Source organism: Cebidichthys violaceus, unplaced genomic scaffold, assembly GCF_023349555.1.
Source record: "Cebidichthys violaceus isolate CVI_PGR_0920_01 unplaced genomic scaffold, fCebVio1.0.p SCAF_1, whole genome shotgun sequence".
In the NCBI taxonomy this organism is placed as follows: domain Eukaryota; kingdom Metazoa; phylum Chordata; class Actinopteri; order Perciformes; family Stichaeidae; genus Cebidichthys; species Cebidichthys violaceus.
The window spans coordinates 18,252,093-18,267,338 of NW_027176262.1; the positions used below are offsets into that span (position 1 = coordinate 18,252,093).

The 15,246-nt window shown below is 43.0% G+C and overlaps 1 protein-coding gene across 1 annotated transcript; it reads right to left on the reverse strand.

Annotated features, from left to right (window-relative positions):
- Positions 1 to 4,330: 4,330 nt before the first annotated feature.
- On the reverse strand, positions 4,331 to 11,099 carry LOC137874489 (RNA-binding protein Nova-1-like; the record flags this gene model as incomplete). The annotated part of the gene is made up of 2 exons (XM_068713188.1): positions 4,331 to 6,820; positions 11,038 to 11,099. Coding segments are annotated over 2 exons (1,086 nt in total), but the record flags the coding sequence as incomplete, so codon positions are not given.
- Between the last annotated feature and the right edge of the window lie 4,147 nt (positions 11,100 to 15,246).

Genomic DNA, 15,246 nt, shown 5'->3' on the forward strand with positions numbered 1-15,246 from the left:
AGATGCTCCATGTCATATTTTAGGTCAATAAGGTACATATCAATGCGAAGACAAGCCAGAGCTCAGAGCGTGGGGGGGGGGGAAGGAGGAGGTGGGGGAGGGGGGGATTAAAAAAGGACAACATACTGAGAGCTCGACACAGTGCGTCGAGGGTTAGTAATGTTAGAATACACAAAAATACACACACGAGAACACACGTAAGCCTCTACTGCACGTCAATGGTCAGAGGAGTGATATGCAAACTTATGCAGAGGTGAGTACATTCATGAACAATCTGAGTCTTACGTTGAAATGAAATTTTTTTTTCTTTTTTTTTTTCTGTCTTAAGGTTAGGCAGCAACTGAGAACGTTTCAGTACAAGCTCGCTCGGCAAGTAGCAAAATAGTCTTATGTTTGTTCGAGAGTTTTTATTCGTATCCCGTCGAGGATGGCTGGACAACTTAACGACAAACTACTCATTTCGTCGTGACGTCACGGTCAAACATTTTGTTCACCTTCGGCCGGTGGGCCGGGACTCAAACAACAAACATTTGAACGCGTGTAAAACAATATCAAAATGCTCTACCCTTATCGGCATGCAAAGATTTGTCAAAAAATGAATGACACACACTGCCTAATTTATTTTTTTGTCACTTCTGTTTTTTTGTTTCTTTGATTTTTTTTTCTCCATTTTTTTGTCCACGTTTCACTTTGATATCATGCAATATAGGCGTGCAAAAAAGATAACATCTATTTCCACAAAATACATTTTCATCGTAACTATAAAAGGCTGTATTTAAGAATGCTATCAAGTCACATTTTCTTTTTAGCATAATTATGCTAACCTATCGCTATGTTGATTTGTCTAGCCCCAGAGTCGCAGTGCTGTTGCATCCTGGGAAATGTATTTCCCGGAGGACTGGCTGAACACTTTTGCTAACATGGCGGCCCCTCATCTTGTGGCAGGAACTGAGAGGGCTTAAACAGACTCCTATACTGACTCTTAAAAACTGGACAACTCCCTCCCCGTGTAAATCATAAATATGGTTCATTTGGCACTTTTCACATTTTCTTAATATAAAAGTATGTCTCCTCTAGTCTAATGTGGTTTAAATCAGCACATTTACACTCTGTAAAGACCTAGTTTGGCACAGGTTTAACTTGTTCAGGTTAGAATTACACTATTATTAACTTATCGTCAGCTTATAACAGAGCTTGTATTACACTGTATTACTTGTAATACATTACTTGTATTACTTGCAACCAGCCTCTCCAGCTAAATGACAGATTTCGATATGTTTTTACCTAGTATTTTTAGTACATCAGTAATTATTAAATAGCAGCATTTTCCCACAAATTGAAAAAAAATTTAAATTAGTCGTGTAAACCTATTCAACGTCTAAATCCAAAGCTCCAACGGCAGACAGAGGATAAAGGACAGGACAACATGCCACTATGTGTATTGCTTCCAGTACTCGATCACATTTGATCTCCGTCCCCTAACATCGAGACGACTAAAGATATTGGCTGCTGTTTAAAAGACAAACCGAAAACGACCATTCTAATGTTTGATTAATGAGATGAAGAAGAAACACATCCAGTACTAATCAACTCAAGTGACACCTACATCAGGAATTCCAATGCAGTTTTTCCACTGCGAATGCACTGTGCTGTATCCAAAGTACTTTCATGCTCTGGTCATAACGTTCGAATGGCGGAATCATCTTTAATTAATCCTCAAAATATCAATTTAGCTGGACTGAAAATTTGTTCAGTCTATTAAATGTCAGAAAATTGTGAAAAATCACAAGATCTCAGAACAGTGTACTAACTCCTGGTTTCGTCTGAACAGTCACAAACCAAAACATATTCAATTTACAATGATATCAGACGGATAAAAGCAACGAATCTTGCCAAGTACAATCTTGCCATTTGTGCTTGATATATGATAAATCAAGCATGTAGTCTACCTGCTCAAACCTGACGTAGCATACACCAAACAAACTGCTTCCAGCACAGTGCAGTTCTACAGCGAAACAAAAGCACGCTACATCTAATACAACTACTATCTCCCTATGGTCTTATGAGGTTTTTCATCCACAAAATATCAAACATAAATCCAGTCAAACCCCGCCAATGACAAAGTATTCCCTCACGATATGTGTATGTTTTTATGTGTATTAAGTTATTTCTTCACGCACTGATCCGAACTACAGATAGGAGCGTTTGTGCACTGAGCCCTGCCGGCCTCGACTACGACTTCCTCTGCAGGTGTAGTGGTTTTCCTGGTGGGCGGCGCGTCGGCCGCCCCCCCTCCCCCGAGGAGGCAAAGAGAAGAGAAACTCGATCGGTAGCGTTTTTTTCTTTTTCTCGTCAGGGCAAGCAGCAGACATGCATTTGATCGTCACACCAGACATAGTCACCCATGGAGCGATGTGGTAGGAGGTAGAGGGGGTGTCGGGATGGGAGTGCGCTTGAGGACTGGGGGGACGGGTGAGGGGGAGGGGAGGGTGAGGAGAGTGTGGATGGTGTTAGATGGGAGTAAAGAAGCCTCCTTACCAAGCTGCGGAGATAAACCTTCACTGGCGCTCCAACAGAGAGTGACACATTCGATAGCACAGTGGAGGACTTTGAGTCGGATTGATTTCGAAAGGGTTTTTTTCTTTATCTTAAGAGGAGTTCCCTCCCCTGAGTTTAGGTCAATAAATCAAATGCACCCCCTCCTCATTACTTGTCATTTTTACATTTCGTCACACTTAAATATGTGTCCAGGGATTCGCCCGTTGGGATGTACAGTGCATTACCAATTCCAACTGTTTATGAAAAAGACACAGCTGCGATAGAAAAGTGAATTTTATATAATATCTTCCAGTCTCTTGAATCTGCTGCTGGACTCCTAACACTTCCCCCAACATCCTGCCCTCTGATTACAAAAAGACTTTTCTGAAACAACAGGTGTGAGTGGAATCTAATAGATCTCGACTCGTCAACTCAATTGATTGATATCCTCTTCATCGACCTAGTCTCTTTCAGTATTCAGATATGACGTACATTTCTGGTGAAGTTCTTCATATGCATTCTACATATATTTCATATATGTGTTTTGTTTTTTTCCCCCCATGCCACACAAAAAAACCATCCGATCGTGATGCCGTCTATACAGCACACATCCCTGACCTCGTGGGTAGAGAGAACCGCTCCCTCGCTTCACAGTGCATTAAGACAAAAATTCAGTGTACTCCGATTGTAAAAAAATCAAATAATAACACGAAACAAAAAAAATTCAAACAATCAAAGAAAAGACAGCATCTTCAGCAGCCTCCTGGGTCTACAGTGGGCAGTACACCTGTTGCCGTGGGTGACCTGCGGTTTGCCAGAGGCGGAAACGAGCTCAACTCCCTGGACGTGTGTGGAAAATCTCTCATGTCTGCCCTTTTGCCTCGTCGGCAGTCGGACGGTTGTTTGATAAGGGCGAAGATCAGTGAGGCTATTTATCTCCTTTCCTGATATGCAGACTGTCCTAAAATAGCAAAATCTACTCGTGAGGCTTGCAGATGTGGGAGTGGACCCCACACGAACAACGTTGTGTTTCAGTGTTTCCTCTTTCTCAATGTTTGCATTTTTCTCAGTAGTAGCAGTACATTGTGAGTCTTAAGTGCTCTTACTTGTTCTTGTCTGTGGTTTTGGGTTTATCTCATATGGTTTTATGGAAGACCACAGGCTGAGCAGCTTGTCTGAGTCTCATTTCGGTTACACTGTAAGCAAAACTGTAACAGGACATTTTGCCTACAGATTCAGACACAGCGGCGGTGTTTCGGAGTACGAGCGAGGATAGCCAAGTGTGATGACCCAGGTGTTTTAGGGTTAGTATAGCCGTGAATGTAGACGCTGCACTGCAGCCTGTGGTGTGTGTGGTTTACAGGTATTATCTTGCTAATCTAGAGGTCGTGCTGGAGTCTGCATCATAAGATATGGTGAATTCCCTTTTCTAGCACCAAATATGGCATCATTGTGTTTTGTTTCAGTGCGTGTGTGTGTGTGCGTTCCCTGTTCTGCTCTTTGACTGGATAGATATATATACATATATATATATATGTATATATATATATAAGGATTACCTTATACATATATATATATATATATATATATATATATATATATACACATATATATATATATATATATATATGTGTATATATATATATATATATATATATATATATATATATATATATATATATATATATATATGTGTATATATATATATATATATATATATATATATATATATATATATATATATATATATATATATATATATATGTGTATATATATATATATGTATGTATAAGGTAATCCTTTACTGTAATGATATTAATGCCTGGGGTGGCTTACTGGACTTAAATAAGACATATATTACACTATGTAACATTACTATTCATCTTCAATCGACTTAAATTAAAACAAAAGATTCAAATCAAAAAGTCTCATTTACATTCATGTCAACCTGAATTCACAGATAAAAAAAAAGAAAAAGAAAAAGAAAAAACAACTGAGCTTTTTTTTATGGGTGAACTCATTAATAAATAATGATGATGGCGATGATTCCTAATAAATCATGACAATCTCGTTAACAGAATTATCACAGCAGACTGCAAAGAAATGCTGTGGATCCCGTGTGTTTGCCGCAGCTTGCACAGTATCACTCTCGTCGGTTTCGCACTACGTGAGGTCATCAGCGTGCGCCTCGGCATTCTATCTCAAACACTAGGGCTGCTAGGGCTGCGTAAGGTGTGTGTGTATGTGTGTGTGTGTGTGGGCGCTACGTGCTGTAACGCCCCCACCGCGCTGCACTGCTTGTGGGATACATCACAGGGTGCACAGGGGGGTGGTGTGCAAATGAAGGAACGTCCAGCTGATTCTCGCCCCCCTGTCCCACACCCTTCCTCGATTTCACTTCGCCCCTTCCTTCATCTCAAAGAGAGAGGGCAGGAGGGGGGAGGTGAGATCATAGTCGAGGGGAGGCAAATAAGAGGGGTCGGGGGGGATTTGAGGACGTTTCTTCCCTTACACACCAGGCTTAGGTTTGCAGTCTTGCTCATTATAAAACCCTTGTAAAAGGGATGGGGAGGGGGGATTTGAGGGGAGGGCAAGACTGTGGGCAAGTAGTGAGAGAGGGGGGGTGGGGCAAGGGGCAAATCAAAACTGGAAGGAAAACAAAAACCCGACAGGAGGGGGACGGGTGTGGGCTGCAGGGGGAGGGAGGGGTAAGGGTTGTTTCCATAAGGGATTTAGGGTTGGGGGTGGAGGGTTGTACCCTTTAAATGCAAACCCCCCCCCTTCTGCACCCGTGCCCTTCCCTCCCTCCCCCCGCTTCCTGTAGCCTCTCAGGCAGTCGGCCTGTCTACATGGCATTCAGCTTTGTCCACACAATACACAAACGAACAAACAGACAGCTTAATTTACGAAACGAAACAATAAAACAATGAAACAAAACAATAAAAAATCCCGAAAGGTCAAGACGTTAAGTAATAAAACCTTATTTACATGTTACACAATTTTTTTCTTGGTTTTTCAGCGTGATAACTCCTCTCCCTCCTCGTCTTCTCAGCACATTTTTGCTTCGCGTCAAAATTTTTTTTTTATTAGAGAATACTGAAAACACGCAGAAGAAAACAGCGCGGACGATTCCTTCTGACATTCTTGCTCTCCTCTCCTTTTTTCCGTTCTCACTCTCACTTCTTTTTATACTCCTCCCCCAAGCCCCCACTCTTTTTTTTTCCTCTTTTCCTCCTCGTTTCTCATTGGCTGTCAGGTTTAGCCCACCTTCTGTGGGTTGGTGGCACGTACCCCCTGCTCGTAGGTGATTCGCTGGCTGATCAGGTACTGTGCAGCCTGCGTGGCGGCCTGGGAACCCGTGATGGTCACCTTCCTGTTCCGAGTTCCAGGGATGAACTCGCCTTTCTTGGAGATCTGGATCCTGGCGCCGGTCAGCTCCTGGTACTCCACTAGCGTCTTCCCTCCTTTCCCCAGGATGGCTCCTACCAGGTTTTCTGGCACGGCGATCTCGACCACTTCCTTTGCTCCTTCTGATAGCTTCTCTGTGGCCAGTAGAGATGACGCCACCAGGGGCGACGCAGCGCTTAAGTAGCCATTGGTGGCCCCTGTAGCAGCGGCCAAGGATCCCAGGGTAAAGCCTCCGAGACCGGCTGGGTGACCTGCGCTGGTGGATGCATCGCTGGCGTAGGATGCTAACAAATTAGCCGCAGCGGCTGCTGCTGGGTTAGCATTAGCCGCCACAGCTGCTAACACCCCTGAGGCTGCAGCGGGATTCAGCCCCAGGCCCAGGGAGTTGGTGTTGTAGCCATAGCTGGCCAGGGTGTTGAGGGCGGAGGTGATGGTCAGCAGGTCGTTGCCTGAAAAGCTGGACATAGTGGTCGGGAAGGCCCCCACCCCAGCCAGGCTGGCCTGGCCGAGCAGAGAGGAGGCCGTAGCTGCCGCAGCGGCTGCCGCGGCCGGCATGACCTCTGTCGAGTTGGCGTATGGGGAGCCGGTGGGGTTGGAGTTGGCGACGGGCCCTGTGATGTTGGAGTAGGAGATGTTGAGGCATGAGGAGCTCTGTGGGTCCTCCTGGATCTTCTGGACTATGATCTCCACGGCTTTGCGGTTCTGCTCCGGCTCCCCGCTGATGGTGACCACGCGCTCCTGCAGGTTGATGCCCTCGGGCTTTTGGGATAGCTGGACCCACGCCCCGGACTGCTCCATCACCGCTTTGACTGTTGCGCCACCTTTGCCGATGATCAGCCCCGCCGTACTGTTGGGGACGATCAGCTTGGCCTGGTGGGAGGGACGGGGAGGTCGGAGAAAAAGAGAAAGAAAAAAATTATGTCATTGCTAAATAAACAGATTTTTTCTATAATCCAGCAATAGTTCAAAAATATAAGTGAGCCCCTGTGCAACAAATGGAATTACCTGAACAGAGAGATAAAAGTAAAAGATGTGTTCTGATATTTACATCAACTAAATGAAAGAAAGGAGCAGAAAGTCAGTGTTCCAGAGAGCTGTTCCCTAATGTTGTCTACACTACACATGTTTAACAGATAGGGACAAAAAAAGAAATGTATCCTCATAAAATTACAAATCTTTTGTGCATTTTCCTAAGAAAGTAAAGAAACAAATTTTTTCCGCTCAAAACATGCATACGTTCTGTTAAAAATTAACTTACATATTTATAGGAAAAAACTTAAGTCAGTACAAGTTAGTTTTAAGCAACAAAACTACTTGGTTAAGTTTAGGAAATGATCGTTAAATATCTAGGATTAGAAAATTAAAGTTTGGGTTAAAATAACTACGGAAGTATCGTTACTGAAGTACGCAAGTTATGTGACAAATGAATCAACGTTGACTTCTCGTTTTACATGACGAGTGAACAGCAGTTTCCTGACTGAAAAATCGCTGTTTGCGGTTTGTTGGACGCCCCCCCCTCCAACCGGTCTTTATACTTCCTCGTTCATGATTACATTGATTACATACGAAAAAACGTTGTGGCATATCTACGAATTATGGCTCTGAAAAAAAACAATTTCACACCAGTGATGTTCCAAATTAAACATGCATGACGACAAGCCCTCTTGAATTCCAAATGAAATTAATTCAAGAATATGAAAAATGAACAATAACCGTGCGATGGGTAATTGGTCGTGAGAAATCTCCTCGTTGTCGTGCAGAACACTGTGGAACGGTGCACACGTCGTTAAGCTCAAGAGCAGACATTAAAGGCAAGGTCGGCGCTGAAAGGGACTTTGTCAGGAACTGCTTTTCAAGAGGTGTCCTCCAGAAGGACGGGAGACAAAAAAGAGTGAAAGAAAAGACGCAGAGGGAGAGAGAGACTGAACCATGTTTGAATACAGAGAGGGAGAGAGTTTGTGTGTGTGTGTGTGTGTGTGTGTGTGTGAGACAATGTCCTGAAGGAGAAAGATCTGAGTTAGACATACAACATTATGGAGGGCGCAGTGTTCTACTACCTGAACACATAACTAATATCTTTGGTACATAATGGAGAGAAAGAGATGAAGCGCATGTTGGTGAGAGAGCAGGTGATGAAGAGGTAGAGAGAGGTACATGGAGTGGGAGGGAAGGATGGATGAGAGAGAGAGAGTGAGAGAGAGGGAGGGAGGAATTCTAAAGAGGCTACTTGTGTGAAAAAAAAATAACATTGACTCCCAGGGGTCAGCGTTGCCATGGAAACACAGCTCCAGCATTCAAAGGGTAGTGAAAGGGAGTGAGGCGATGACACACACACACACACACAAACACACACACATCTAGACACACACTCTCCAAAAACAGCGCAGTACATTTCGTTTCACATACTTGCGCGTACAAATGATGTATTATTGTTTTTGTCGTATATATCATCATATGTAGCCATGAATGGACATGATGCTTTTATTAACAGTTATTGGAACATTGATACATAGTACACTGCTTCTATATCGGAGGCAAATGACCCAAAGTGATTCTAATGATTTCCACCGGAGCATGCAAATTATGTTTTTCATTGATTAATATTTTTTCCACAATTAATCTATTAGATGTTTGTCTACAAAAATTCCCATTACCATTTACAATTATAGAAAACAAAAACCTTATTTTTCCTTGAGAAAAACAATGAATCAATGAATTGCTTATGACAACATGTTTAATGCTCATTTTGTCCAGCTGTCTAAAGAGAGAGTCAAAACATACATGTATACTTTGTCTACAAAATACATCTAAATATTGTTGTAATGGTGCACACTTCTAAATTGAGTTGACATAATTTTGAGTGGAAGTAAACGGTGAACTGTTGCCAAATTAGTTGAACAAACGTGTGAAAAGATTAGCACAGACTCAATACAAGAGACTGCAGTTTTGCCCGTTGAAAGATGAAGTGAACCTAAACGTCTTTATATTTCCAAAATCTGATGTCTGATCTGAGGTCTGAGTGAACCGAGGACCAAGAACCAAGGCACCGTTGTCGTAAGCAGTGGGTGACGTATCACTGAGCTCCACATACACAATGGCAGCATTGCTTTGAATGGAAACGCACAAGAGAAAAGTGTGAGACTCAACTTCTGTTACTTTGCTCTTCGGTGCAAACAAAAACGACAGTAATTGTTTTCTGTAAAAGTGCTTATTCACAAACAGGGACACCTGCAGGAGATGTTATCGACTTCTGCAGCATGTTAGCCACCATCGCAAACAAACACGGGTGTGTGCACGAGTGCCACGCTCTCTCCTCTTTAGAATCGATCCCACTCTCAGAGCAGAACCACCGCTGCTGTATCTGCTGTCCGTCTGAATGTCGAATATTCACATCAGGAGCAGTGGAGATGAGAGTGTGGGCTGCAGAAACAGGCGGGAGGGAGGGCTGGAGGGATAAAGAAATATAAAAAGACTTTGGCCTTGATAAAGAAAAGAAGACGATAGAATGAAAGATACAGAGAGAGAAAGAGAGGGTGATCGATTCAATGAACTGAGAGAAAGAAGGACTGTGTTTTTCTTTGTTTTCTGTTTTTCCACGCAGAGAGAAATAAAAGAAGCGAAAAAAGATCCAAAGAGAGACGGATCAATTCAACTTACAAAAGAAAAAAAATGCAAAGGCCATTCCAATTCCCTCCCTGTCTCACCCTCTCCTTTGTCCTCCCTCTCCCTGTTTGCTGCAGTTTGGAGCTGAACTACATCTGCGTTGCCACGCCGCATTCCACGGCTTGCTCTGTGCAACCGCGAGGCGGAAGATGAATTTGCATAGAAATAGGAAAACCGAGCAAGAGGCGTGCAGGAGGGAGCTGACGATACGAGAGACTTCAAAACCAGAGGACGCCGTCAAACGCTTGCGTCCTGCTGCTTCGAGTCGAATATTAGAGAATTATCTTTCCCGTGTGAATGTTTGTTTGTGAGGCAGTCTGCGGGATTAATTAACAGGTGCAATTTCCCCCCTCTGTTCATTCATCTTTGCTCTTCGCGAACGAGTGGCAGTTTGTCGTCCGTTCGTATTGATTCAAGTTGTTGCTGTCGAGGCCTGCACCAACCGCTGCTGTCAGAGACTCGGCCACAATCTGCCATCCCGGAGCGGAGCAGAGTGCTAACAAGTCGCCTTTTAATACTAGAAATCACTAAGCACATGTACTCCAAAATCACATGGGAAAGAACCAAACTGACCAGTGTGCTCCACCGTTGCGCATTGCATGGCACAGCAGTGGGAACAATTTGCAAACCAAACCCTTTAATAGTGAATGCAATCTATTTATTCAAAGAGAAGTTTAGCCAAATTATCACCATTTTAAATCATCAATCCAGCCCTTTAAAATGGATTGGACACTGATTTTAACGCAGCAGTTAATTGGGAAATAGTTTATGAGAAAAGTTTATTGGAAAGAAGTGTTCAAAAGAAATCTTCCTGGTGTTTATCCGGCCTGAGCGCCCCCACCGGCGGGGGCGACGCATGCATCCAAAAATTAATCCACTCATAACTTGCACTCATCAGTAACGAATATAATGATGCCGCATACCTGCTCAAACTGCAGCTCCTGCGCTACAAAGTCATCTCAGCTGTTTGTACAAACTCCAAACACAACATATGACAAAGCTACGTACAATACCAAGTATCACAATCAATATAGCGCCCCCTAGGCAGTCCCACTCGCCACATTTATGCCAATAACATTTAGAAAAATGAATTCAATGCTAACACTCGTTAGCTCCGGAGATCGCTAGCGACCAGACGGTCGCAGCCATTTTGTCACATTCCGCTATGACACAGCCTCGCAGTTTTACTTACAAAACAAAGCCATCATCATAATAATCGATCACATCATAAACCAGCTCCTTACTTCTGAGACTTCTGCATGTTTACTATCTATCTGCGCAGCTCATCCGTCTCTGTGTGAATTCAAAGCTGGCGCTGCCGTCGTGTGCCTCGTGTGCCTGCTAGCGGAAGGGGCAGGGTTATACGTCTCAGCAAATCGGATTTGAGAAATTTGACACTCGGGTAGTTTTTATTTTATGATTGGCTAACGGATTCTGTCATTCAAAGTCACGTTGGGTTGTTTCAACAGAGCAGGCTGTGACGTGTCTATGGAACGTTCATTGGGTCAAATCGGCCCTTCACACTGGCTGAAAGGCCCTGGAGGATAAAAAAACTGGAATTCAGACGATAAAATCCCATGGATGACCAACATTAACAGTCTCAGATAGGATCCAGGCTCTCAAAATTATGCCAAACTGCTGCATATGGATAGATTGAACACTGTTAGTGATAAAAGAAATGAAATATATAATTATATAGTATATAAAATTACAATGAAACAGCTGGAACAAAATTACATTTTGGTTGACCTCGTTTGACCTCTCCATACTAGATCAAGATGTACTAGATAAAGCTTCACTTTATCAAAGTAAAAATTTGTTTAAAGACCCTCAACATATAGTTCTATGATCTGGGAGAGCTGGAAAGCTTGGACCGACATGATTTAAAATAAAGAAATATCCTGAAATTGCTTTTTTTTCCATTCGAAAATTAGAATTTTTAATTTGTGCTGTGTGCCATCTTAATCTACTCTTAACCAGTAACATATATACTGATATTTACACATATCAACACATCTCACAAGTGTTAGGGTTATTTTACTACCAAAAGCATTAAAATAGCCCTTACAGTTGCAACGCTACACTCATTATCGTATGGCTCGTATCTTCGAGCTGAGGGCCTAAAAATCGGTCTAGGGTCCAACAGGTCCAAACGCGGATGAAGATATAGAAACGATGCGAGTACAGCAGGACGGCTGTTTGAGCTTTTCGATGGTTCTCCCTGGTTGAGGTCTGTTTTTTTACGTATGACAATTTTCCAGCACGATTTTTTTTTTTGTCCTTCGAGTGGCAATATTTTCAGGGAAGTTGTTGCTTTTTCCAGGGCGAAGGAGAGGAGTGGGCGGCGGGGGGGTAAACATGGAGACGAGGGATAAAAGAAATAAGTGACAGGCGGCGAGAGAGAGAGAGAGAGAGAGAGAGAGAGAGAGAGAGAGAGAGAGAGAGAGAGAGAGAAAGGGCGAGGGAGGAAGCTGAAAAGAAGATTTTTTTTACCCATGAACCCTTTCATCCTCTGCACTGAAACATTCTCTCTCTCTCTCACACACACACACACACACACACACACACACACACACACACACACACACACACACACACACACACACACACACACACACACACTGTTGGTGGGAGGATAAACAGTGGTGTACAGTGATGTCTGATCCCTCCTGGCCCTAATGATCTGCCGTCTTTAAATCCAAACTGATTCTCTGCTAATGAGCTTCTCCGTTTGCCTCCACTCTTTTTCTTCCTCCTCCTCCTCTTCCTCCGCCTCCTCTGCCTACTCCGCTTTCTTTTCCTCCATATTGTCGCTTCTCTCTCATTCTATGTCATTTTATTTTGCAGATTCTAAAAGCTTATAAGCCTCTTGGTACAAGGTCAAAACACACACACTCCCACACAAACACACAATCTGAAGTGCGTTTTATTCTGAAAATCATCATATTCGCCCTGGTTTTATTTAGCTGACACTGTTGGGTCTGCTCGCTCTAATGGCCGACTCAGCCAGCCAGCCAGCCAGCCAGCCTCCCACCTACCCACAATCCTCTGCTCCCAGCACCTTTCTGCATAGCCGCAGCAGAGAAGAAGATTATGTGACAGTTGGCAGCGTTCGGGATATTGCTCCTACAGTGATGGCTCTTTCATGTTTCTTTTTTTCCCCTTCAGCTTCTTGCTTTAACGCTGTTTTGTGAAGTTTTTTTTGAAGAGCTTTCTATCTGTTGGGAGAAACTTTTTCCACAGAGGAGAGGAGAGGAGAGTTTGGCGTCTATCCAGCTGCTGACTAGAACGTCCTGTTGCTGCTGGGGGTTTAGGTCAAGGGTCAAAGCCGATCTCCTGTTCATGAATACACTCAAGGCAAACGCTGCGAAGGAGCGGCAAAGTGTTGACTTCAGCAGGTATACGGCGGCTTAGCAGATAAGTCCAAATCGATGCCGATGGCAGAGCGGCGCGGTTGGATTCGGGAAGCAATTTGGAACAAGTTCAAGGGTTGTTGAACGGTTTGTGAATGCCAAAACTGTCAAAATGCTAGTAGTTCATACTTTGAGCTGACAATAACCAGAAAGTGCCAACAACATTCAGTGATTTCTACTGGAACAGACTCTGAAACAACAGTTAAGTGGCACACTGAAACCCAGACTGATGCTTCAAGGCCCGCGGCTCGTTAACATCCAGCTGGCCCTCGTGGCTGGCTGTGCTCGTTATGACCTGACGAGGCTCACCTGCCACGTTCTTGGGTTTGGGACGCCGTCAGCGGCAGCAGATCTAAATCACTTAACAGGAGCCCGAATCCACCTTTAACCAGTCACAGCCGTGCAGCGAATTCAATTTCAAGACACGGCGCGGCTGCTTGTCGTCATCGAGTAAAGTGTAATTCCTCATCTTCCGTGACCTTCCCCTCTGCACTCAGCAGACTGAGACCCTTGCACCCGTCTCTTTTGTCCAATGAACCGTCATGCTTTAATACCACTCTGTTAATAATTCCTCAACGTCATCTTAACGGCTCCATTTAGTTTGTGCTGATAGAACATTCCAAGAAAATCTTTGATGTTTAATTTGACCATTTGTGTATGTTGGTTTCCTGATATGTTCTGTTTTGTTGTTAAAAAATAATAAAGACAGTGGGGAGAAAAACAACAAATTTTCTTCACATCCCAACTGCAATCAATGAAAATACAGAAAAAGGTATCTGTTGCACTCACAGGAAGGTAATAAGCCCGTCCAATTATTTTATTCTTTCTGAAGGATGTACTCTTATAAACACTTTTTAACAGCAGCCATTTCAACACATCATAGCAGGGTAAACGCAGTTGTAATTAATGCAATTAATAAAGGTCCCATTCTTTTTAGTGTGTCAAAGCCATTACCTTGAGCCACCCTGATGCACCTAAATGGAACAGGGCCAAAATTGATGCCATTAAACACAACTGTGTTTTCCCTGCAATGCTGACGTGTCAAAATAGCTGCTATCACTGGATTTAGCAACTATTGCTGCTGCTGGCTACTTCCGTTGGAAAAGAGTTGGCAACACCGGGCAGGATTTGTCAATTGGATCAATTTTGAAAATACACTTTTTAAATTCTAGTATATACTCTTGTTGTTTTTTCCTCACGGCCTTTAAGCTGAGAGACAGCGAGGCAGAAGGGGCAAATGTTCGCTTTGTTTCTTCAAACAATGCATGTCATTTTGTTTATCTGTAAACATGTATATGTATTGTGTGTGTGTGTGTGTGTGTGTGTGTGTGTGTGTGTGTGTGTGTGTGTGTGTGTATACGTGTGTATCTGTGTTGCATAGACAAGTAGTAGCAATAAGCGAACGGGATGCTGAGGTCACCGAAGCATGGAAATCTGAGAGAACAATATCTCATTTAACAAATGAGGAAACAAGTAAACTGTTAACCATGACGGCACGCACACACACACACACACACACACACACACACACACACACACACACACACACACACACACACGGTATGTTGTGGTAGTTTGTCAGGGTTTAACCTTGAGGCGCAAACGTATTAACACACAGCTCCAGCCCGCTGCCACCCTCACGTCTCTCCTTTCTGTATACTAATAGAATATAAAATAATAATTAAACCTTTGGAGTGCCGACAGAGAAGCTGGAAATGTTTCACCGGTGAAGACGTTGTGCGATAAAACAGCAACCAAAATGAATTAGTTGAATAATTGATGGCACTCGACATGATAAATCGTTCAGTTTTATTGGTAAACACTCTCAAGAGTTTTCTCTAAAAGCTTATTCACCAGACTAGTTTTAAAATATGGCCACCATGAGCGAAAAAGCAGTAATTTCACGAGTTTAAATGAAGGCTGTGTTGTTTGTTTTATTACAATATTTTGCTTGTGCATCATCCCATCCCAAAGGGTAAAAAAAACTGCACGCTTATGCACCTCCTCCTTTCAAGCATTTAAATGCTTTTTTTTCTCCCATATATTCTGTCACAGTGGTGTGTCTGAAAAAGTCTAAAAAAATGTTTTCCAATAGGTCAAAACAGCTTAACCTCTGTTAAATCCCATATTTGTAACCTGTTCCATACTAATAAATTAAGAATGGTCATACATTTGAATAAACTCTGGTTGAGAACTAAAGCCCATAACTGCTTCCTGAAAGTTT